The 23,834-nt window shown below is 41.1% G+C and overlaps 1 protein-coding gene across 3 annotated transcripts in view; it reads left to right on the plus strand.

Moving 5' to 3' along the window:
* BRF1 (BRF1 general transcription factor IIIB subunit) overlaps positions 1-23,834 on the plus strand; it is a 179,263-nt gene that overhangs the window by 124,297 nt on the left and 31,132 nt on the right. For 2 of the 3 annotated variants that reach the window (XM_074583779.1, XM_074583781.1), the window contains exons 12-15: positions 6,083-6,144; positions 8,338-8,419; positions 8,517-8,572; positions 10,405-10,661. In XM_074583779.1, the coding sequence (XP_074439880.1) occupies positions 6,083-6,144; positions 8,338-8,419; positions 8,517-8,572; positions 10,405-10,661 (457 nt within the window). Of the gene's footprint in view, positions 1-6,082; positions 6,145-8,337; positions 8,420-8,516; positions 8,573-10,404; positions 10,662-12,049; positions 12,266-23,834 lie in introns of those variants that run through there. The other variant, XM_074583780.1, reaches the window with a different exon arrangement.

The raw sequence follows: 23,834 nt of genomic DNA on the forward strand, positions 1-23,834 counted from the left end.
CTTCCTCTTTGTTCTGTGGGATGTTCCTATTTTCAGCAGACAGGAGTGAGGAAAGAGCTAATGAGCTTGTACATCCCTACTTCTGGACAGGCTTACCTTGCACAGCCGCTCTGTCACGCTTGCAATAGTAGGTAGGGTAAGTAGCGGATATGTGGAATTTCTTTGTATTAGATTGTCTCGCTTCCCTCTTTGCCCGTCATTCGCAGCCTTTTGGGCTTTGCCTCTACAATTCTTACAGTCCAAGCGTGAGGAGCCGGCCAGTGGGCATTTTGCCGTGCCAGGGCTGTGTGTCCTGGTGCTGCCGGGCAGCCCGGCGCCGGCCAGCGATGCCTCCCGCCATCCCTCATCGGTAGGAATGAATGTCTCTGGGAAGAAGGGGCCTCACTGCGCCTGGCAGTGTTTGCTTTCCCTGAAGGAGCCAGCAGGCTGGAAACTTGGCTTCGGCTGGAGAGGACCCCTTAACCTTGCCTTGGCAGAAGGAAATAATAAAGTGACAGACTTCATTTATCTTTATGCTGTATGCGTGGCCTCGTGTGCTCCGTATGCTGTCAGACCTAAATCCTGGTGTCGAATTGGCACCATGAAGGAGTAGGCTGTAATTTTCAAGGTGGCTTCAGATACGAGAAAATAAAAAACAGTTTCACTTAAATATGAGGATACACGTCATGCGTTTTTGTGACCTTATTTTGTCAGTAAGTGCAACTAATTTTGCTCTGTCCTTACCCTTTGTTTTTTTGTGATTTACTTGTGTCATGACAGCACACGATGGCATTGCCAAAGGTGACCGGGGGGAACCCGAGCCCTTGGCAGCCGTGGGGTGCGTGCTGTGGCGTGGGGGCATGGTGGGGCTGTCTGGGACTGCACAAAGAGACGCCTTATCCTGAGCAATGAGACTGGCAACAGCTTAAAACTGCCAAGATAACCTCCCAGCCTGCTCCGGAGGCTCACAGTAATAAAACTTGCAGTGTACCGGGCTTGTACAGCCCTGCGGGCTCTGCGGTGTGTGGCAGGTTCGTTTGCACACCCATTGATCCTCGTACACTGCGCTTCGTGACGCGCTGCTACTACTGCAGCATTTTCACATGCATTTCTCTTCCCTACCTGATAGCTACGGCACTTTGTCTGCCCTGCGCCGCTGCCGCTCCCCTCCCCATTACCCATGCTTAATGACTGTTCCCTTCACGCCCCTTGGTAAATCAGTTATCTCCCCCTCCAGATGGGTTCTTGTCCCCTCTGATCAGCTAATCAATTATATTCCCATGCAGTTGTGCAGTGCCCTTTTTGACGCTGAGCTTCCGCCTTCCCTTCGTGCTCCTTGCAAAGTGGCACCGGCACCGCTCATCAGATTTAACTGCAAAAGCCTTTCTGCCCTGTCGGGTTCCTCTGATGGGCTGCGGGAGCTTTCAGTGGCTACTGTTGGTTTTAATCCCTCCCTGGAGAGCAACAATCAGTCCCACTATTTCTGATGCCCTGGGCTCAGGTCGTTCGGTTTGTTTCTTAAGGATTTTTGTTCGTGAAAAAGCTTCTCCCAATTATTTTCAGATTTTGTTGTGCTCTAGCCCCAAAGTATTTCTTAAATGCTGGGGGTGCACAGCGTCTGGCGTTGTGCTGAGTAGGTGGAAGGGTGCTTTGTTTAAATTCTTTCAGCTTTTTGACTGCTATGAAATGGGGCGACAGAGGATGCATTTGCTGCATGGGACCAGAGCACCAAGTGCCTTCTATTCTATCTGCTCCAGAGGATTTCCTGGGAAGTGTTCAGCCTCCATTTCTGTCTGTAAGGAAATCCTCTTATCTGGGCAGAGCAATAAATAGTGCTGCCTCCTGTAATAGAAACAGAAAAACACATTCTTCACGTGGCTGTTTTTAAAAATGTGGGGTTTAAAATATATCGGCTGGAATTATTCTTCTGTAATAAATCCCCATAATAGCGTGCTATGTATACATTTAACTAGCTGCACAGAGGTAGGGAGAGGGGGAGACGGTGTGTTAAGAGAGGGTTTAGCGTGCATTTAGTAATGACAAGAACAGTAAATAATCCTACAGGTTTACAAACCTAATCCCCAGTGTCTGATTGTAGACCTCGTGTCTACTAGAGTCGCTTGGCAAAGACGTTAAAAGGCTGTAAAGAAAGGGCGTTTGGGAGTCTTTATTTTTAAATACTGGGGGAGCTGGCTGGGTGACTGATGGTTTTAAGTAGCATGAATTTAGGTGATTCGGGACCTTGATGGAAAGCTCTAGAAGTGCCTGTCGTCCCCTGCTTGCCATGGAGACGTTGGGAGAGGATGGAGTAGGATGCTCCTCGCTGCCTCGTTTTATGCTCTTCCCGATGGTACTTTAATTTAAGAACTGCATTTGGGGGAGTTTTGTTGCTTTTAATGTCCACCTTATTTTTTGCCTGTGCCCTGCAGTAAAGTGGTTGTTTTTCTTAATAGAAGAAATCCGCGACGTCTAAGAGCCATGCCACGTGATGCCATTGCTTTTAAATAAGCTTTTAAGAGGTTGGACCAGATGTTGGCCACATCTGTGTTTTTATTTCGTCGAACGTTTCATTTTGACCCTTTTATTAAAGGAGAAAATGATCATCTAGAAATTGTTTTGAAAAGTTTAGCAGCTGGGAAGATCTTTCTGGTATATAAAAAAGCAAGGGGTTTATTTTCCATGCCCTGGAGTGAGCCGTATAACATCAAGCAGACGGATATTTACAGCTGGTAGGGTCTACTCATGTTGGAAATGATTGCCATGGAAATTTTCAGATCAAAACGGATGTATTCTGTTTTGAATTGGCATTCCGTAACAAAACATGTATTTTTTTCTCAGTGAAAGCGTTAAAATAGGGGTTTGAAGGCACCTTCTTTTCTAAAAAAAAAAGCCCCTCACATTTAATGAATGCCTATCGCCTTGGCAGGAAAAAGGACAACTTGCAGGCAGAGGGATATCCTGCAATTACTCCCTCTACTGCCATTATGGGGTCTAGGAAATGCTTATTACATATAACTTGCTTCTGGATTCTTCTCTGCAATTTACCAGTTGGAGAATGAGTTTTCCGTCCCTGTTGCTAATTGATCCAATGAGAAAAACTGGCACCTAATTCAGTAACAAGTTATATTTAAAATGACATGTGAAATTGTTCATGGTGCTTGAAATTACGTCATTTTCAGTCTGGTGTATTAGGGCTGTATAAGGGAACAGACACCTACTGTACTGTGACATATTAAATTTTAAACCTCTGGTCCAAAAATATAGCAGGGCATAGGAGGAGTGAGGTGTTTAATGATGAATAAAAGCAGTGGCAGCTAGATTTCAGTGGGATATTTTTATTGTTCTTAAGATGCTGTGGCAGTTTTTGCAACGTGTAATTTTGGGATGCGCAGAATTTTACGTGAAGTTGAGCAGTGACTTGAGTCTGGAGTAGTTCTGTCACCACTTCCAAGTTTTGATTTTCTAGCCTGCGATTTTCAGAACTTACTAGTGGTTTCTGAGGTTGGCTCCCTTTTTCTTTGTCCCTTATTCCAAGTTGATATTTTAGTTTATCTCGTGCAATGAATATGGAAAAAAAAAAAAAGAATCCTCTCTTCGCTCAGATAAACCAAGTTGAAAATTGTGTTTTTTCCCCCCAAAACTTTGAGGAAACAAACGGTAGATAGCACAAAGAAGGAGGAGACCATGCTCCCTTCTGTCCTACAGCTTAGTGGTTAAAGCACGTACCCAGCGTATGGGAGACCCAACTGAAGTCCCATTTCTGCATCAACTCCTTCTGACCTAGAGACAGGTTATTCTGGCCTTGCATTCTGCTGTTGAGCTATTTTATTTTGTGTAATGAAACATCTCTTGGACTCAGGTGGACAGTCTCCTGGGAAAGCGTCTCAGACACTAGACTACAGCATTTACTCCTTTCCTCAGTGACTATTTAAGCATTTTGCCCACTGGAGATTTATATCTCGGTTCCAGCAGGAGAGACATGTCGTGCTGTTTTGCAGGACACCCTGGACTCCCGTGGGTGATGCGGCGTACAGTGATTCCTTGCTGCGCTTTGCATGATCAGTGTTTGCTAAAAAAAATCCAGTGAGTTATAGTAAAGAGGCAGCAAACCGCTGGGATGTACTTTGCCACCTGGCTTTTCCTCTCCAGCCTCCAGCCAGGGCTTGTTTTGCCGTGTCCATGGGTGGCATCCCTGCTTGTCTGCTGGTGGGGTGCCTGTACAAGGAGCTGGTGGCCCTGGTGCAGCAGGTTCTGCGCTTACTGCACTACGGAGAGATGAAGCCAGGAGAAAAGCATGTGTACTGAGCAATTATATAGTTATTATAAAATCTTTTACACTTTTAAAGTATTTTGGGGAAAAAGGTTGTAAAGTAAATCTGGTGCCTGGAACTAAAGTACAGTTAATTTCTAAATGTAACAGCAATGAGATATATTCCTTAAGGCCTTTTCAGTCATACTAGCATCAGATTATCTGAACTGGTAAAATTGATACTACGTTTATGCAACAATTTCAGAAGAAAATCAAAGTGCAGTGTTACGTCATTCCTTATGAAAGGATATTTTCTTTGGGATGAAACCCGTTTTGTGTATGACTTGGTATGGAAAGAGTTTAAAACTTGCTGTTGGTTGTTTAAGGTGGAGTTTGAGAAGACATTTGTAAGTGCTCGGTGTCTGATACCAATAAATGTCTGTTGAGTTGAGCAGCCAGATCCTTTGCACCACCTCAAGAAGCATCACCTTTATTCCTAACTAGGTATTTTGGTTGGATTCCCGACCCTGGGGTTTCACACACTTCAGGCAGCTGGTTTAAATGCCTGAGTTTTGTCAGTCTTCACCATTTGGTGCTCTTCGGGCCTCAAGGCTCTGCATTGCCATAACCTGCCATTGGATCCAAGAGCTGCCTCCCACTGGCCCAGCGCCGTGCTGCTCAGGAGCTCGGCTCTGCGAGAAAACACCACGCTGGGGAATCAAACCATTCAAAGGTCTTGGTTTGTGGCGAGGCACATCCCCAGGACCGGGGAGCAGGAACTGTGAAGGTGCCAAGCTGTTCTGCACCATTTCAGTTTTAATTTGTTATTGCAGATTGTGGAGACTTAATTTGGGTTTGGTGGTTTGGGTTTTTTTTGCAGGTAAACTGGTTAGGCCATCTCTTGTCTAGTCTTGATTAGAGCTAGTGGAGATGACCAAGAGGATTGCTTCATTCCCCAGCATAAGTCTTTGTTGAATAATTTATTTTCATCTCTACCTGGACTACATTAATAGTGTATTACTGCTGCACATTAATGTGATGTGGAAGATCAGGTTTTGCTGTTGTACCAAATTGCCAGTCCCAAATTAGGCCTCAGTTCTGTGCTGTTATGCTTTTTAATGGGTAGAATATAAAAAACTGTGTTTTCAGAAGAAGTCTTAATAAATAAAAAAGTAGAAAAATTACAGTGAAATTATATAGTTTAACATTTGTCTAGACTCTTCCATAGCTTTTAAAAGTTACTTTAAAATTTAGAAATGTTTGAATAATTCCCATTTAACAGAGGGAAAAACTAATACACATCTTTTTACAGAACTGGTGTGAGCTAAGTGGTTCACATGATGATAGATCAGAACCAAGAAGAAAGTTATGACATGACTGTCAGCATGATGTGTTATTCGCTGGTTCACACTGCTTCCCTGAAAACAGAAAATATTTTCTAAGTCATAATTTACACATGAATCGTTAACCTAAGGCTCTGACAGAGACATTCATGTTATGACGAAAGAAAAACGATCATCTTCCTAAAATGGTTTCCCCAGTTTCCTGCTGAACATTTGTGGCTGTAAATTAAAATGGAAAAAAAAAAAAAGGCAACTGGAAGTGTCCGGGAGATTTTTAGTGCTGAAGAGGACCTACCAATTCCTGAATTTTAAATTAATTCAGTGTGTTGAATTTGGGTGTGCATGTATCTCCATGTTGAAATACTCAACAATATGTTAAACCTCTTGGATGAACACAGAAGGATGAAAATCTCTGAAGGATGATCATTAAATGTTACTTTACTGTAGAACTTGAATTGCGATTTATTTTGAATAAACATCCGCTTAATTGAGATAATGTTCTTCTCTGTAGGTGAGAATACAGGAGATGGTGAATTAGATCTGAGTGGGATCGACGACAGTGAAATAGATCGGGTAAGGTGCCCTCTTATCCTGGGTGTCTCTGCATTTGGATAACTGAGAAAGACAAAATTACTCTGGTTTGGTTTGTCTTCTCCCCTCACTGCCTCTTCACTCTGATCCATGGAGTGGTTTGAGTGATTTCAGTGATCTGAGTTCATGCAAGCCTGGGAATTTGGTGTTCCTTGCCCATTTTATCTATCTGCGGGCCTGCTGCTGCTGCTCACTCTTACCATGCTGGAATAATTACGTTTTAGAATGTCTTTTATTCTGAAGAAGGACTTTTAAAAGTTTGGTGGAGCTCTAACTTAATTATTTAATTAAGATATATTCAACATAGGAGGCTGCCATGGAAACCAAACTGTAAAACCAGCATGTACAGCTTCTGTGTTCTTTCAAAGATTTCTGTAACGTTTTCTGGATTTATTATTATTTGTGTGGCAGTGAAAGATACCCTTTACCTTATAACCTGAATCTGAAAGACAGACAGCTGTGGAAAATGGCTTGCTGAAGGCCACACAGCAGGTCACTGCTTGAACACACGACAGAGTCCGTCTCTCCTGCCTATGAGCCTGATGCCCTCTCCAGCCACTGCGCTGGTTTAAACTGTAATTTGAACAGATAACTCCAATGCTAAAAACTCCTTTTGGGGTACAAAATCATTGAGAGCGATGAGGTTGCATAGGGGTTACTGATCTGCAGAACGATGTTGGCGATGGATGAAGAAGCAGGAAGATGCTCAGCTTGGCTTCAGCCGTGAAGCGGGAATTGCTAGGCTGGGCGTTGGGAGGCATCTCGTTCATCGAGCAGACGCGGTGTGGAGGTAGCGGGGAGGCTGAAGGTTTGCAATATAGCAGGTCCATAACCAATCGCAGGGGAAGAACAAGCACATTTTCACCTCCTCGGCTCTGTGGTGAGGTCATAACTCTGCTTTTATGACCTCATGTTCATTTCCATGGCAATAGACTGTAATATTGTAAGCCCAAGATTATGATCTCCCTAAAAGCATAAGAAGGATGAATAACTGAGCTAGGAGGAAGCGAGTTTTACTATTACAGCTCACCTTTAATAGAAGCAGATGAAAGAGTGAAAATATTGGTCTGATAAACCAGCACTTGCACAGCTGTTTGCTCGCCTTGTTTGCCCTCAGAGGAAGGACTCCTCACTGCATTAGTTTCATTTGACTGGAGTTATTTTTCTCATAAAATCCTATATGTACATTTTACTTCGGAGAAAATCTCGAATGCTCAAACCCATAAGATAGAGAAATCTCAAATTGTTTTCCTTGCACTTGAGCATAGTTTTACAAGTCTTGGTTCCACTCCTTAAAAAAGTGTCTTGTTTGTGAAGGATGACCCAATTTGTCTTCTCCGTTCTGCAGAATTTCTTCACTCTCAAACAGCATCAGCTGTGAAGAACTGTTGTTTCATGGACAGTTGTGCTAAATACTGGGTTTATTTTTACTGTTAAATAATTAGAAGAGGAGAACTATCTACCAACCTGCCTGCCTGCTATGTATTTGCTTATTTTTCTGTAATTCATCTCACTACTTTTAAGTGTGTTTTACAGCTCCACACCTACTAATGATGTTACCGAGATTAAGTGCAGTTAACTGAAAAAAAAGCCTAGATGTGGTTACTGAACCCAGCTCTCTCAAATCTAGAGGACTAAAACTCCCAACAATCTAAGCTTGTTTCATTCACATGGATCTGGCTGTTGAACTGATAATCTTAGTAATTGTGCCTAAACCTTCGCAGAAACCTACCCAGAAGACACATGTTTCTGTTTTGGTAGCACAGGGTTCCCATACTGTTTTGAATTACAGACCACCATCAACACGCAGAATTACTTGCAGACGACCATGTTTTCGTGGTGCTCTCTCATATCATCTGAAAAAGATCATAAAAGCAGGATCATTTTAGGTTAATTACAGACCACGTACAATGAGTCCTGGATGGTTGTTGGTCACCCCATCATAGTTTGGAAACCAAGCACTGTTTTTTGAAAACATGTGCTTGTTTTTTGCCAGCTTTAGAAGTTACTAGACACGCTCACTGATTGTCACATCTTGGTCATATTTTCTTTTATTAATGTAAAACATTTAAAAGCAGAATGTGAATTAACCTTGCCAGTGGTTTTTCAATTCAGTTTTGCTCTATGGTTTTCAAGTTGATTTCTGAAAGTAGATAAACGTGTTTTGTCTTTCAGTATATACTTAACGAAACAGAAGCTCAGATAAAAGCAGAGCTGTGGATGAAAGAAAATGCAGATTATTTGAAGGAACAAAAAGGTAAGTATATAGGACTGAAATTCTCCTTTTGGCCGGTGTTGCTGAAAGATGCAGTCTGTGTAATCTTCACGCTGGTTACCCTTTTGTCGTCTTTCAGAAAAGGAAGCAAGAATAGCAAAAGAGAAAGAACTTGGGATTTATAAGGAACACAAGGTATTAAACTGTGTGCTAATTGTGTCTGTCTGAAAATGTCCTGGAAATTCATTATATTTGCTGATCAACTCCCTGTAGAATGTATGGGCATAATGGTACAAGTCACCACTAAACGAGCAAAAGCTATTATTGAAATACAAGACTGTAATTTTTCAGGTGGTGAGTAAAACACTTTCTTGCCCAAACTTTTATTTTAAGTTACTATTATGTGAAAATTCTGTGCATGGCGAAGTCAGAACTGTCTCTTTGCATTTATGATTGCTGTCCTAATTGCTTGCTTATTTAAATACAGGTCTTGAGACATGCCTGATTTTTTTTTAATGTGTGCATGGGGAATTTGTTTGTACTTGCCATAACTTCAGTAGCTTTCTTTGCTCCTACAATAATGATTTCTTTATGAAGAACTGAACAGAACCTTGTTACAGTCACTTGAAGGAGTATTTTGTTCTACCTTTCATAAAGAACGCGACAGTTATGTTAACAAACGGCATGTCCTGTCTCCATGTTTAGCAGTTTAAAGCAGCCTAATTGGCCGTATATTCACGATTTACAGCATTAGTAGTTCGTGTAATTGAGCAAGTGACAAGTCAAATCTTCCACATGCAACTAAAATCCATGTTAGTTTTTAGTGCATATATCCTCTATCTTTTTTTCTGACTAATGCAAAAGACAGAGTTTCCTACTTCCCTTAGGTATTTCGACAATAAAAACAAAACCAGACAATGAAACACTGTTTTATGCTTCAGAGTTTCTCATTCATCTTGCGCTTACGGAGACATGGCAGTCTACCAGCAATTTTCAAAATTGTATAACTCGTTGGCACCGGCAAGTAGCCCAGACACCCACCTTTTTGTTTGGACAACACAGGAGTTTTTCTCTAACTCTGTATTGTTTCTGACAGCTCGAGTAGAACTTGATTAATATAGTGCTTTCCAATTTCAAGGTAGCACTTGACCCGTGTAGGTAAACAGAGGGGTTATTATCCATTAAAAAATAAATCTCCCGCAGAGCTTGGTGTTAAAACCTTCCTTTGAAAAGGAAAATGCTGAATGAGAAACAGAGGTTCTTTTTTTTCCCCCGTACCTACCCAGGCATCGGACATGGCTAGAAATGTTCTCTGCTGTCATTTCTCTTTGCCCGGCTCTGCGCAGCATCAGCCTCTGCAGCGCAACGCTGGGCTCGGGCTTGCAGCGTTTGCCTGGGGACGGCACTTGCAGGTGACATTGCCACTGCGCTCCTGTCTCCTGCTTCCTATCCGTCGGCGTAAATGCCAGTCCACGCGTAGAAAGCTGCTGCTAATATTCTTGGCCTTTTTCAGTGTGGAGGAGGAGTTGGGTAGATGCTCTCCCACGCCGCATTCGAACTTGACATAAAATGCCATTGCAGTTTCGATACGGAGTTGTCAGTGCTTAGGGGAGTCGTGACCCAGCTTGACTCTAACTTTAAAGGCAATTTTAGCAGGGGAATTTCATTATTTACATTCTGGGTGATGTTATCAGGGTCCCTGTTCCTGTAACAGGAGTTCACTCCATTTTTTTTCATGTGTGAGAAATGGCCCACGTTTCTTCTCTGGCAGCATTACAAATACTAAGTAAGGAATTTGTGATAAACTGTGTGGGCATTTGGCAAAAAGCAAACACTTATCTCTTGGAGAAAAGAGACCTCTCGGTCCCGTTGAGTGGCAGGAGGGGGAGCGCTGGCTTAGCCCGGCCGCATCGCCTGCATCCCCGCATCAGCAGCACCTGAGCCAGGACTGCTGGGCTGCAGCTCGCCCTTCTGCTTCACGGAAACTTTGTTTGTATCTACATCACTAATTTTATATTTTAATTAAGCCAAAGAAATCTGCAAAGAAGCGGGAGCCAATTCAAGCCAGCACAGCAGGAGAGGCAATTGAAAAGATGTTAGAACAGAAGAAAATCTCAAGTAAAATTAATTATAATGTGCTAAGGGACCTGAACAGCAAAGGAAGTAACACACCAAAGAAAGAGGATGACAGCACTGATGACAGCACCAACACCAAGAAGCTGTCAAGAAGAAAATCTATTGCCAGTAGGAATATAGCCAACCCTGTAAACAGTGTGGGAAAAAGGTACTGCAATTGTTCATTTATATCTCTGTCTGTGAGACTGTCTCTATGTATCTTTCTGAGCCAGGCAATGTAGGGACTGAAACATTTGTTTGAGGCTAAAATAATGTCGGGCCTCTGTTTTTATTTATTTTGCCTGCAGTGTCGCAGTGGCACCTTATTTATAGTTCACATATCAGAGGTCTGCTTTGGTGTGAATTAATCATCCTGAAGCCAAAAAAAAACCCAAAATCAGTGGGAATTCATAAATGTGAATCTTTCAGCCGGGGACACCTTTTCTTCATATACTCCTGACTTTTGTTGTCCTTCCTTTCTAAGTTGTCTGCATCAGCTGACATGACACTAAATGTTCGAAAGCTTTGGCTTTTTGCTTGATTTGAAAAATATAGTTCCCATCTGTTTTGACAGCTAACTGTTTTGATTAGCTTTTATTTTAGTTTTATTCCAAACTTTTGTTGTTAATTGATGACACGAATATAAAGCTTTAGAGTAAATTCGCTTGTTGGTTTTCTGGTCTGCATTTGCAAATGTTTTATAGCGTGATGAAAGCTACTATTTTAATGAGTAAAATATTCGGCTTGCTGGGCAGATTTGTAGTGTGCTGTAAAGTGTGCAAGGAGATTGATGTGTCCTATCTGCAATATTCAACTATTTTATTCGTCTTCAGTTTATGAAATCACGTCGGATGATCATTTGAATCGTGTCTATGTATAGTGATTTCTTACTTAGATGTTATATATTTATTTACTGCCTTAAATACATATTTTTTTTTGCTTCCAGAAGTGTAAGCCCGATGCCACAAGGCAATTTAGGTATTTAGTTCTGAAATATAAGATGGTGTCTTTGCTCCATAGTTCAGAGTTTGGCATGCGTTGCAGCTCAGAGCGGGTAAAGGACCGGGGAGGGTGGGAGGGCAGCGAAACTTTTGTAGATGAACGGGAGACGTAGAATACCTGAAAACATGAAGCTGGGAGGGTTAGTAAGGGCACATCCCTCAAAAGCTAAGTAAAATAAGGATGACTAGACCCATCCCCCCTATTTTGGCTCCATTTGACAGAGAGGCCAGCGGCGCAGTCTTCAGCTTTGGCTGAGGTGCCAAATGCCAAAGCCAAGGCCAACCGGGATACAGGTTTTTGTAATGTACCAAACATCTTTTCTTTCTTTGCTATACCTTCTTTATTCTGTATTTTACCAAACTAGCTTTATCCTCATTCAACTTCTCACCCTTAATATCAACAGCTTTGCTTTCCAGTTAGGCTCCTCTCTAAGTTGCTACTTAAAGTGATGTCTAATGAGCCAAGCACGTAAGTTTTGCACTAGCGAAGGAAAAGTGAAAATGCATTGAGGATTCACTAACAGCATTTAGCCTATGCTTTATTTGGATTTAACAGGTATTTCTAATAAAATATAGCTGATTCAGTTGTCTGAAATGAAATGCTGTGATGGGACGCAGGAGCTGGTCGGGATCCTGGTTGCATTTCAGAGCTGAGGAGTAACATCTGCGCTTGAGCTGCTTCGCCATGGCCAAACCTTGTCACTTCTGAGGTTTGCAGAAATGTTGGGCACTCGGAGCTCCCATTGAAGTCAGCATGTTAAACCCTTAACAGGTGTTAAACTCTTTGGAAAATCATGCCATAAATATTTAATTTGACAGTGGTGCAACTTGAAAAGGTTTCTAAATAAATACAAATCAGTATTTTCCAAAAGCAGCTAATAAAACATGTTTATTTTTCCTCTTGAGAGCTTAAAGTACGTCCTTAAGATGCGTAACAGAGTTTCCTGATGATGATTAGCAGATCTTGGATACAATGAATTTTGCAGCAGAACACTTCAGAGGAGGTTGGGGATACATGCAGATACATGAGTTAAGAAGATTTTGCACTCCAGAAGCAGGCCGTGTTCTTTCTTAAATAATATCAAGGACTTGGCAAACCATTAGTTGGACTTTTCTTTTTCTTACAATTAGGGATTTATGACATAATTTTGATTTTTTTGCTAGTAGTCTAAATGCCATGCCTTTTAAATGGCATGCATAAATGTCTGTGTTCTGCATTGTTCTTATATGCCATGCCTTTGTTCAGCATTGTTCCTCTGAGAGGTGAATGGCTAAATACTTTCCCAGCGATATAAAAATCATGGTAATTTATATGCAATTAATAATAATAAAACCCTGAACATTGCTCATTAGAAAATGAATGAAGTGCATAATGTATCTTTTTCCAGGAGGCATTTGCAGGGATCTTGCTAGCCATTTTGGTTTGCAGTGATTTACAGTCCTGCTTGCTTATCTTTATATGTCTTAAATATTTAGTAAACCGCATTTGACTGCAGTAGCACCTTGCATAACCGTGCTTTGATCCCGTCCTTTAAGTTCATCAAAGTTATGGTAAGATTTTAAAGAGCTACTGATTTAGTCCTGATCTCAACTAGAAGGTAGGACAGTAGACTCTTTTTTTTTTTATAAAGAAATATCTTTATTGCTTTCCTTTCTCAAGCCAAGATTTTACATGCCTCACCAAGCTTGGACAGATGATGGAGCCAAGTTTGTCATGTGTCTCAGGAATCATCTTCATATACAGTATGTAGCACCCTGGAAATAGAAACTTGATCTTCATCTTTCTAATTGTCCCTTGCTATAAAATACACTGTTATGTCTGGATAGAGGATTTCAGATTATCTCCAAAAAAATGGTTACCCCAGCCAGACATGGTGCAATCTCTGGATGGTTTTTCTTTTTTTAATAGGACATGAACGAGCAGTTACAGTGTTAATCAGTTAAAATATTGGAGAAGCTTTTGTTTACTGATGTGATAACGATAAGCAAATTTTACAGTCTTGTAAAAAGTTGTTGATTTGCAAGAAATTTATAGAGAGCTGGAATGCTAAGCATGGTCCCAGGAACATGCTTAAACCACATATTCTTTCTGTTGGTGGCCCTTTTAATATAGCTTTGTTTCTACAAAATCACTTAATGGTTAATTGTATTTCAAAGATGATGTAGTTTATTTACATATTGTTTCATAAAAAATCCTGATTTTGAAAACTCAGAAATGTTTGGTGTTTTCTGAAATTTTGTTAGGAAGGCACTTTGAAAGAATTCTTCCAAAGATCATGCAGATTCCTCCTTTTTAGATAAGTAGACATTATAGATGTCAACGTTTTCAGAAGCAAACTGCATTTTTGAACAGGTTTCTTTACTGTGAATGCTGTGCAACTTTTTCAGTTTTAGAAGACGACATGCTTTTCTCAGTCACATCTCCCAGAATTATACTGAGGTTTTACTTACTGTCAAGATGGTAGGAGACTGGTAGGAACTTTTATGTTTTGTAAATGTATTTCATTAAATTTCCTAATGCATTTTTGTTCCAGTGTGTGTGACGATTGGTGCTTTCATAAGCAAAAGCTGTTTCGTTCTCTGTGTGTTAGAGACATGGCACGGTGGATGTTACCATAATAGATGTTGCAACTTTAATTTCAATTACCAGTTGCACAGTTTATCTTCACTAATGTCTTCTGTGCGTATGAAGCATAAGAATAATAAGTTGAACTCCTAGAAAAGAACAACTGCCACTTCGAGCTGCGTAAAATCTGAACTCCAGTTAGAGCTGTGCCACGTGCTGGAGCTCTTCAAGCCCAATGAAGAGGGGGTTTAGGTCTGGAAGCTTTTGGTTAGAAGCTTAATAATTTATTTTATATTTACTTAAGCTGAATCTTACAACATTACTTGTAAAGTGAAATGTGTTGTACCAAGAAAATGTGGGAACAAGAAAGCTTTCAAGTCACTACTTTTTAAAAATTTTAAGCCTATTTATTGTTATGTGCTTGAAATTGGTAATGATATCAGAAAAGACAGGATAAATTATCAGGGGAATAAATGTGTCAGGTTAATCTCCTGAAGAATTTGCCTTGGAAGAAATGAAGCAGGACTGTGAAGCACAGCTGAACCCGTTGTAATGAAACAAGGTTGTTCTGAATGGAAGCATATGAATATATAATAGAAAACCAAATCATGCTTGCTACGAGCATGACAAAAGCCCTTGGTAGAGATTTCAGATTTGATTAGATTTGGAAATTCACCTCCAAATTCTCTCCATGGTCTCACTTGTATTTATCAACCATCCATTTTGCTGGCACAGGATGGCACGTGGCTCCACCTGTGCGTCGGAGCCATGGGATCTGGATATAGCGAACCGTGTGTTTGCAGATCCAGGCACTTGCTGCTCAAGTTCCTGCCCTGGGATGCCCACTTTGAATTTGCATCTGGTCCAGCTACATTTTTGTTGGTGTCACGACTGCAGAAAAATCCCCTGTATTATTAGGGTTAATGTGTGAAATTCTTTTCTACACCCTAGTGTTCGGCATCTCATTTGACCTGATAAATTACTTGATGCTTTCTTGGCTCTAATTGGAATCACATGCCCCTGTTGGGGTAAAGTAGGGTCAGAAGCCTAATTTAGGTGCTTTGGAGGAGCCTGATGATGCCATGCTGCAGAGGGAACCCTGGGGAGACAGGGTCACTGCCCGCCCCTAGCTCCCCCCAGCTCCAGCCCTCATCTAGAGCGGGCCCTTTCTGGTGTCGGGGGTGGGAATATTACTCCATAAAGTAGAAGTTTGTTTCAATCGCATTGTCTTTGCAAGATTATTTTTGGTAACTTTGTGGGAGGAAGGAGGCATGGGGTGCTATTTATGACACCCAGCCTGAAAAATGTCTCTTCACTTGTTGGTACTGCGGATGTCCAGCAGAACCTGTATTTCTTTCTCCTGGGGAATAAGGAGGGAAGAAGCCCCAAACCACCTATTACCCTCACATCCAAGATCACTGATAACGATAAGCCCTTTATCTGCAGTTTTATGGTTTAGGCAGGTGGAATTGGTGTGCTGAGTGCTGTGCCGTGCCGTGTCCTGGCTGGGTGTTCCTAACTCAGCTGCAACTCGGAACATCCTATGCTTATTCTACATTGGCCATGGCTTATCATTTATTTTTATAAACCCAAAGCAAATGGGTTTTTTAAAGGACAATATTTTTAGTTTATTTTACATTATGAGACTGGTATTTGTGCAGGGGAGGAGCGTGAGCTCGTTTTCCAGGTTACTTAGATCAATCCAAAACGGCGTGAAACAAAGCTCAGCTTGAATAATCGAAGGGATTCCTGGGTGTCTGAAAAACCTTTATATCGGTTAGACCCAGGTGATTATAAAGGTTAAAGCACTCTTCATTCACTGTGTCAAGAAGAGAGTTGTTGTTTCAGAACCTTTTTTAATTAGGAAAAATTACATTGCAGTAGTGGTTTAAAAATATGGGAATGGGTATTTTAGAAGTTCATTGACTGCAGCTGATGCAGTGGAGTCTGGTGGGCTGATGGGCGTCTGCAGCGAGCCCTACAGGTGAGTGGTTTGCGATGGAGCAGAGCTTCTGAAGAGAGCCAAGTCCCTGTCTTGGGCAGATATGAAGCTTTTGAGAGAGAGTCTTTTCCATACTAATGCTGGTGGTATGCATTCTCTGTACAAATTGGCCCTTTGAGATGGGATCTGAAGAGTATTTTTGTATGCTTTAATTTTTCCACCATATATTTTTATTTTTCAGAATTGCCTTCAGCTCTTTGTCTAATTTACCTTTGATATCCTGTTTTTCTCTCTCTGCTTTGAAGTCTGTTACATGGCTTGGAATTCATGTGTATTTACTCGAAGTGGGATATTAAATTTTATTTCTTGTCTTGTGCTGCTTCAGGCCTTCTTTTTATATGTGACTAACGTGCTAGCACCGATTTCCTACCTGAAATAAAATTTCTTACAGAAGATACTGGTAGTACTTGTTGAGATGGTAGTTAGGAGTTTCTTCCATAGCTTAATTATTATTTGATTGGTATTTTTGGTGTTTCCTCTGGAAGCAGTCTCATGTTGACTACGGGATTAACTAGGCTGTGATTCCTGGGTATGAATGCACATGTGGGAGCTTTCCCGTTGAGCGCGTGGAGTCAGCTTTTGGTCTGAATATTGATGTATGTGGTAAATAAATTCTCTAACTGCTTTGACATAACTGTTTTCTTATGTGATCTGCGCTTTGAGAATTTCTTTGGAGTGTAATTTTATGTGTGTTCATGCTTTGCTGTGGTATATAATCATTTAAATCAAAGGTTAATCAAAATGATTAGTTATTTTGAACAGGAAAATGGTGACATTTGATAAGTACCTCCACTTAAAATAAATCTTACCAGTATTTTCCAGTCTTGTAACTTTTAGAGGGACAAGCTTATACAAATTATGTTTAGTATTTTATTTACAAAAATCAAAGCCAAGAAAAAAATGAACTCAAGACTTCCAAGGTTCTGCTTTTCCTGTCATCCATCTGCCTTATTAAAGTGAGTTGTACGGGGAAGAGCTTTACAAATGACCTTGAAGGGAGCTGACACTCGCATTTATTTGTTCACAGTTGATTTGAGGAGTTGATCTAGTAAAGCCTGTAGTAACGTTGTAACCTGGCTAATGCTGCAGGTTACTGCTGTTCATATGAGCTAAGAAGCCTTTTGTATTAAGGAGATAAATCAGAGGCAAGAACAGGAAAGAAACCTATCTGACCCAACGTGTTTTAAAATGAGTGTGTGTTTTTAACTTCTGAATGCTAAAATGTGATGACCAGCAGCCTTTCCCTTTTTAAGTGAGGACGCAGGAGGAAAAAGGGATTGCTTCTACGCATGGCACCACGCTCCTGAGCTGACACAGAGTTAAGCAAATGCCATCACTGAGAGACTGGGGAGGCAGGAACCAGCACACTGTCAGGGGAACGGTGTGGCAGGTTATCCCTTTACCCTCAAATTAATTTCTCTTGACAGTGACATAGGACAGAAAAATGGAGAAAGATTATTTTTTTTTACCCCCAAAAAAAGGAAAAAAAACCCCAACCAGTTCCCCAAACCTATCCTTCCAGAAGCTGGCAGGTGTTTGTCAGGGTTTGATGTTTATTCTGGTTACTCAGCCTATTTTAAAGATCGATTCCCCCTGATACCAACGATAGCCTTTTTCTTTCACGTCTGATGGACTCGATACCCCTGAAAATACAGCTGCATTAAACTCTGAAACAAGTACGGGTAGTGTTTCGCATGGCTGTGCTCCATAATGTGGAGAAAGGAGCTCCTTTCCAGCCATGGCTCGGCACAGCTCGCGTCCCCAGCCTGCAGGGCCTGGGAACGTTTGGGCTGCTGCTGCAGGAGCTGCTTCTGCCACTGGCTCCCGAGTGACTGCAGCAGCTACTCCAGCAGCCCCGCACTTTCCTCTCGCACAGCATTGGTTTGCTGGGATGAGGTTACCAGGAAGCTCATTCCTTCATCCTTCGTCCCTCAGTCCTTTCCTTCCTCCTGCAGGAGGTGAGTTACAGAGTCATTTCCCCCTTTCACGCCTCTTCTGCCAGTGAGCTGAGAGAAGTGAAGTTAAAGATTTTCTAGCTTGTTATGTTGCTAAAATGGAGTATTAGTATTTTTCCTAAGAATCTGGGTATTGGAGTCATTCATTTTTGAGTACTGGAATGAAATGCCAAAATTTCAGTATGGCAACTAACCCACCTGTATTTTCACTCTGTAATACATAATTGGAGAAAAATTCCCCTGGAATAGCTTAATGATAGGAGAAATAATGTAAAGAAGCCTTCTCGGTGTGAACTGTACCAATTTATGTGAGTTCGGTGATGCTGCAAATCATCTCTAGTTGTACATCATTCATTAAGAGCATTCAGATTTTATAGTACAGGCATTTGATGTTGTCAAAATTTGGTTTAGTGTAAGGATAAGGGAACATGGTCTGCTGGGACTGCAGAGGAGTGTTCCTGAGCTGTCATTTATTTGGACTTATGAGAACCTATGAGAAACGTATGTAAATAAACCCTTCAAGACTGGGTGAGGACCCATCTAGACTCGTGCAAGTGTTTCAGCAATAACAAGCATCTGCCAAATCCAGTCCTCGGTTCCATTTACACAAAATGATTAGAATGCCTTCAATTTAAAACTAAAAAGGCATTGATCCGGCTCGACCTCATGGACCCGACCCAGGTCAAGTCGTCTTATTGTTACAGCAGCCTTCTTGTTTGTTTAATATAAATTGGAGATTGCTTTTCCGCCTCCCACTCATGAAAATTGTCTCCTTGTCAGATTCCAGGGGAGGTCGGTTGGGCAGCGCAAAAATGCAGAGGGGATTTTTTTGTGACTGTCTGAAATAATTTCGTCTTGCGTTTTAAGTCCAAATAGGAGCAATTTTAGCCCAGAAGATAATTTTGTGTGACAGTTGGATTGCGAGTGCCTTGTTTATCTATGTTCTCATTTTCAGGCTGGTTATAAGAAAATGCTCTGCGAGCTTTTTTTCTTCCAAATTACGCTCAGTGGATCTAATGGGGGACTTAATATACATATGTATGCGCAGTCTCTTGAACTTTAATAGTGTGTTAGCAAAAATAGTTATATGTGATGTGGGGGGTGAGGAGTGTGGGAAGAAACAAAGAAGTCTGAAGTGTTATGGCTCTTGTTATCAAACCCTTGTTATCAAAGGTGCCCGGCCTGCTGTCACGGCTGGAAGTGCTTCAGCGCTGTGAAATGCTCGTTCTCAGTCTGCAGATTTTTCCGATTTATTTCTTTGTGTTTTCACGGGTGGAAAATGATTGGTTTCTGAATTGATTTTCCTTTGAGTCTAGTCCAGCAGGATCTGCTTGTTGATCTTTACAGTATCTATCTGCTCATTTTTTTAGTGTAAACCGGGGGAAGTGTACTTCTGATGTGTGTTAGATTTGCAAATGAAGTTGAGTCTGCAGTGAATATTTGTTAAATGTTGAAGTAAATCAAACGAAACAAACAAAAAAATTAACTTTTTCTCACTACAGTATGGCATATGTTATTTTACCAAGACTGATACCCAAACTAGGAGAGCAGTCACACGAAGCTTCTTGTTTCTTGATGTTTGCACGCATTGCCAGAGAGGATAGCTGGCAGTCATTGTGTGGTTGTGACTGCAGTTCTTTCACCGTGGCTGGCTAAAGTGGTGGAAAGTTAGAGCAGTTAGTTGCAAAACTTGAAACTATGCAAAACTCTGTGTGTTCACATAATATTTAACAGCATCTACATAATAGGTTTAAATTGGCCAGTGTACTATAACTTAGTCATGTATGTAAGTGCTGTTCCATTATCCAGTGATGCTTCTGGTGTGCTGACTGATTCCAGTTTTACCTTGCTGCAGTTGTTACTAAATATGGGATGAAACATCCTGAGATAACTTCCAAATGTGGTCTTGGAAGATAAATGCAGCAAATTTAACTTTTTCTTCCGTTGTTGAACTTCCAGTTTATTATGAGTCAGAAATTTCCGCCCAGCATTTTCCCCTTCCTTCAATGCAACACGGCAATAGAGATTGAACAAACCCCTTGCCATGTTTAGGATACGCAGGAACCAAGGTAACTTCTCCCAACTGCTGTAGGGCAGCCCATCTCCTTCTGTCATGTAGACTTCTTTGTGACCCAGAAGGAAGGGAGGAAACCACCGGCTTCCACATACATTTTCCTCTCCCACCATGTGTTACACTTGAAAAGAAACCTATGCTGCTACAGAGGTGTGATGGGAAGGTACAGAGTAGAGTATAGCGTGTATGGACCTCAGGACCTGCAGTCCATCTCCCAAGTGCACATGCAAGTGGAGAACCTCTCACCCTAAGTGTCCTTTCAAGGCATCGCCTGGCTCAGCAGCTGTCAAAAACTGCCGTAGATGATTTGAAATCTTTCCATTCAAGCAGGACTGTGATAGCTGGCAGGGAAAGGATACAATGAGGCGATTACAGCCCGCAGCGTGACATGGGGCGAGAGATTTGAAATCTGTATGGATATTCAGAGTTGAGTGCAACCTTGCTGAATTGGAGCACTGGAAGATGCTTGTACATTGAGAGCGCTGTCAAGTCCTGTACAGAATAGACGTGTTGGGCATGTATTTAACAGTTGGTCGTCTCCTTATTCAGAAATGGTTTTAGACGCGGTATTTATGTGAAAGAAATACATGCTGCTTTACAGCATAGTGTTCTTTTAAGAAGTTATCAACATATTTAATCCGAGTGTTTTGAGATCTGAAGTATGAAGGACACGCATACAAATTCTGAAGCGGAATGAAGTGACTGGCATATTTATTTTGTGAAGTTATCTTTGCATGTCTAGAGTGGTGACATGGTAGTTTTAAGAGAAAAATGGCTTTGTACACTTCTGCACAGATTTTATCATGTAGCAGTAAAGACACAAAATAATTTGGAGTCCTAACTAAAACTATTGTTGCTGAAATTGAGCGAGACAATCATCAGATTAAAGCTGTAGTTGAATCAATCAGTCATCTGATGAATTAGGAATGGGGATTAAAGTCAACAGTGAATCAAATGATTAGATGAAGAGAAGCAAAGACAGAAATCAGGATGGGTTAAAACATACGACTGGTTATTACATGGCAGTAAGTCCAGATACCCAGTGAGCATCGCTTGCTGCCTGGCTCCTGGAGGCAGAGATGGGCCCTTCCAGTTTGTGCTTTAGTAAGATACCTTAAGGGTTAATTCTGTGCCTAAATGTGCTACTTGGATGAAGGTGTTTTAGATGATTGTTCTTTTTCCATTTCCTCCCAAATGAGCTGCGTGCAAGCAATATTGGCTTAAAAAATTGATATGCAAATATAGCACGGCTTAAACATGTTTGCACTTTATTCATACCTTTTGAAATATTACAGAAAAAAAATTGATGGGAACAGAGTAGAAGAAAGGTGAACTCCTTTGTGTAGGTTCTTTGCGGAGCAAGATGGGTAGGAGAGCAGTTTGGGTTGCTCGTGTTGCTGATGGATGCCTCCCGCGAGCTTTCTCTGGGTATTCCTACATCCGGCTGTACCTTCTGAGGTCTCTCCTTCTCCTCCTCCTCTTCCTCCTCCTCCTCTTCCTCCTCTTCTGGACAGTGTCCAGGAGATTAGGATCATTGATGGCTCTCAGTGATTGTAGCAGTGCAAAAAAACCTACCTTTTGCTGATGTGTTCATTTATGATGCCGCCTCTGCCACACCTCTTCAAATCTTCTCAACACTCTGGTGAAGTAGGAGCTTTCTTTGCATACAGCCTGGTCCAGTCCAAATGTGATTTTGACCTTTGGGCAATCTGGAATATAAAAAATTATTGGACCTTACTGTCAGATTTTATATAACTTATTTTTATTTTTAAAGTCAGAATATATATAGTCCAAAAGTATAAGAGAGAAGCTTGCTGAAAAAGCTTCAGTCTCGTAATAAGAAAAGTTCAGACTACATATACCTTAAATTTCCTTAAATCCCTGTAGGAATAGAACTGCTTTTTATCCATGCATCCATATTTTCATTTTCCTGTTATTTCTTAAAATATTCTTGTTCCTTTTCCCCAGAAAAGCATTGGGGTAATGAAATAATTTGGTTTAACTGGATTACATATATGGATCTTGTATGGCTCAGATAGACCGTGTCATACATTTCATGAAAATAAACCTAAATACTGATTCATCAACTCTAAAAGCATGAAATACTTAGTTCTGTTCTATTTTAAAAAAAAAAAAAACAAAAAAAACAAACCACAGAGGGAGGGGAAGCGTGACGGGAAGAAAAGACAAAGAAAGGACTAATTAAGGATTTAAAGCCACAGGGGTTTGGAGTTTTTTTGCAACTACTGAACTGAGTCCAATGTAAAGTGTAGTTTATTTAAGCCATAAAAAATCATTAATTCTATATAATGCAAAGTAGCTTCCTGGCAAGTGACTGACTAGCTAGAGAGGTCTTGGTTGGAAGAGAAAGGTTTCTGTAAAAATTAACCTCATCTCGCTGACCTTTGCCGACCCTGGCTGCCTCTCTCTTAGTCTAACCTGAAGAGATTAGAAAAACCCTTAACATCAAAAGGGGCCGTAGACACTGTTGTCTCCCAGAGTCCCATTGTGTTTAGGAGTGATTTATGAGGAGGCAGCAGCCTGTCTGCTCCGCAGCCTTCACCCGCTGGCACCAGCAACGCAGCCATGGCTGTAGGTTGGGCTGGGGATCTCAAACCCTGCCCTGGAAGAACAATGCGCGGCTCCCAGCGTGATGGATGGGAAACCCATTCCAGGATTCGTTTGTCCAAACTTGTTTGAAAAATTTGCTGGTTTGTTGTTGTGTTTTTTTTTCAGGTGCTTCCTGTATTTTATCCAGGAGTGGATAAATAACTCCTATTTTGTTCAACTACAGAAAACACAAATGTAATTAAATCACATTGAAAGTTTGTCTTTCAGCACATGATAATCTTCAGGTTCTGGATTTATTTTATAGATATATGTATGTGTGTAAATATATATAAACACAAGTTTTACAGAAAAACATTCTTTAAATAGCTGTTGGAGGAAAATGCAGGTTTTGTGCATTTATTTCTGTGTAATCGGGAGAATTGTCAGAGAACATTTCTAAGATCCAATGATTACTAGGGCTGTAGTTTTCTATTAGCTTTGGCTTGCAGTTTAAAATTACCCCTTAAAACATAAGGACGTCTTAGATTATGAAGCAGTAGGAAATCCTGAGATCCAAGGCGTTGAGTGGGCTTGCAGTATAGTATATATTCATTATTTTGTTGCTCCTTCAGTAGCTCACGGGTATTATGTTAACTTTTTGGTGAAGACCAGACACTAGAAAACTCAAGTTTATGGTTCGGCCTTTGCTGATAGGATTTGCAATTCAGGGAAGTCCAGATTTAAGGTGGTTTTTGCAGAGAACTTGCGAGAGGCCAGCCGCAGTAACAGATGCATTTTTGTCTAAATTACTTTCCCTCTGTTTTCAATTTCAGTATCTGCTGATTTCATTTGAAAACCCATTTTAAAGCAAATGAAATAGCTAAGACTTTTTCTATCACAGTAATCAAGACCTTTAATACCCTACATCTTTACGGACCACTGTTTTAAGAGCTGATGTTTGTGGTGCTGTTGCCTGTGCTGGGCAGGGTGCTGGGCCTACACTGTGGGAGACATGGTGGAGCTGAGGGTATCATCTGTATTAGGCTCTAGTTTCAAGTAATATTAAACGTTGATCAAGATTTTCAGGCTTTTATTGGAAGACTTATCTTTTACTAAAGCGCTCTCAACGGCAGAACTTCTCTTGCCTGTGTGCCCCACATCACAGCTCCAGAGATATCTGGCAAGCTTCCAGTT

The sequence above is a fragment of the Larus michahellis genome, chromosome 4 (genome assembly GCF_964199755.1).
Source record: "Larus michahellis chromosome 4, bLarMic1.1, whole genome shotgun sequence".
Classification (NCBI taxonomy): domain Eukaryota; kingdom Metazoa; phylum Chordata; class Aves; order Charadriiformes; family Laridae; genus Larus; species Larus michahellis.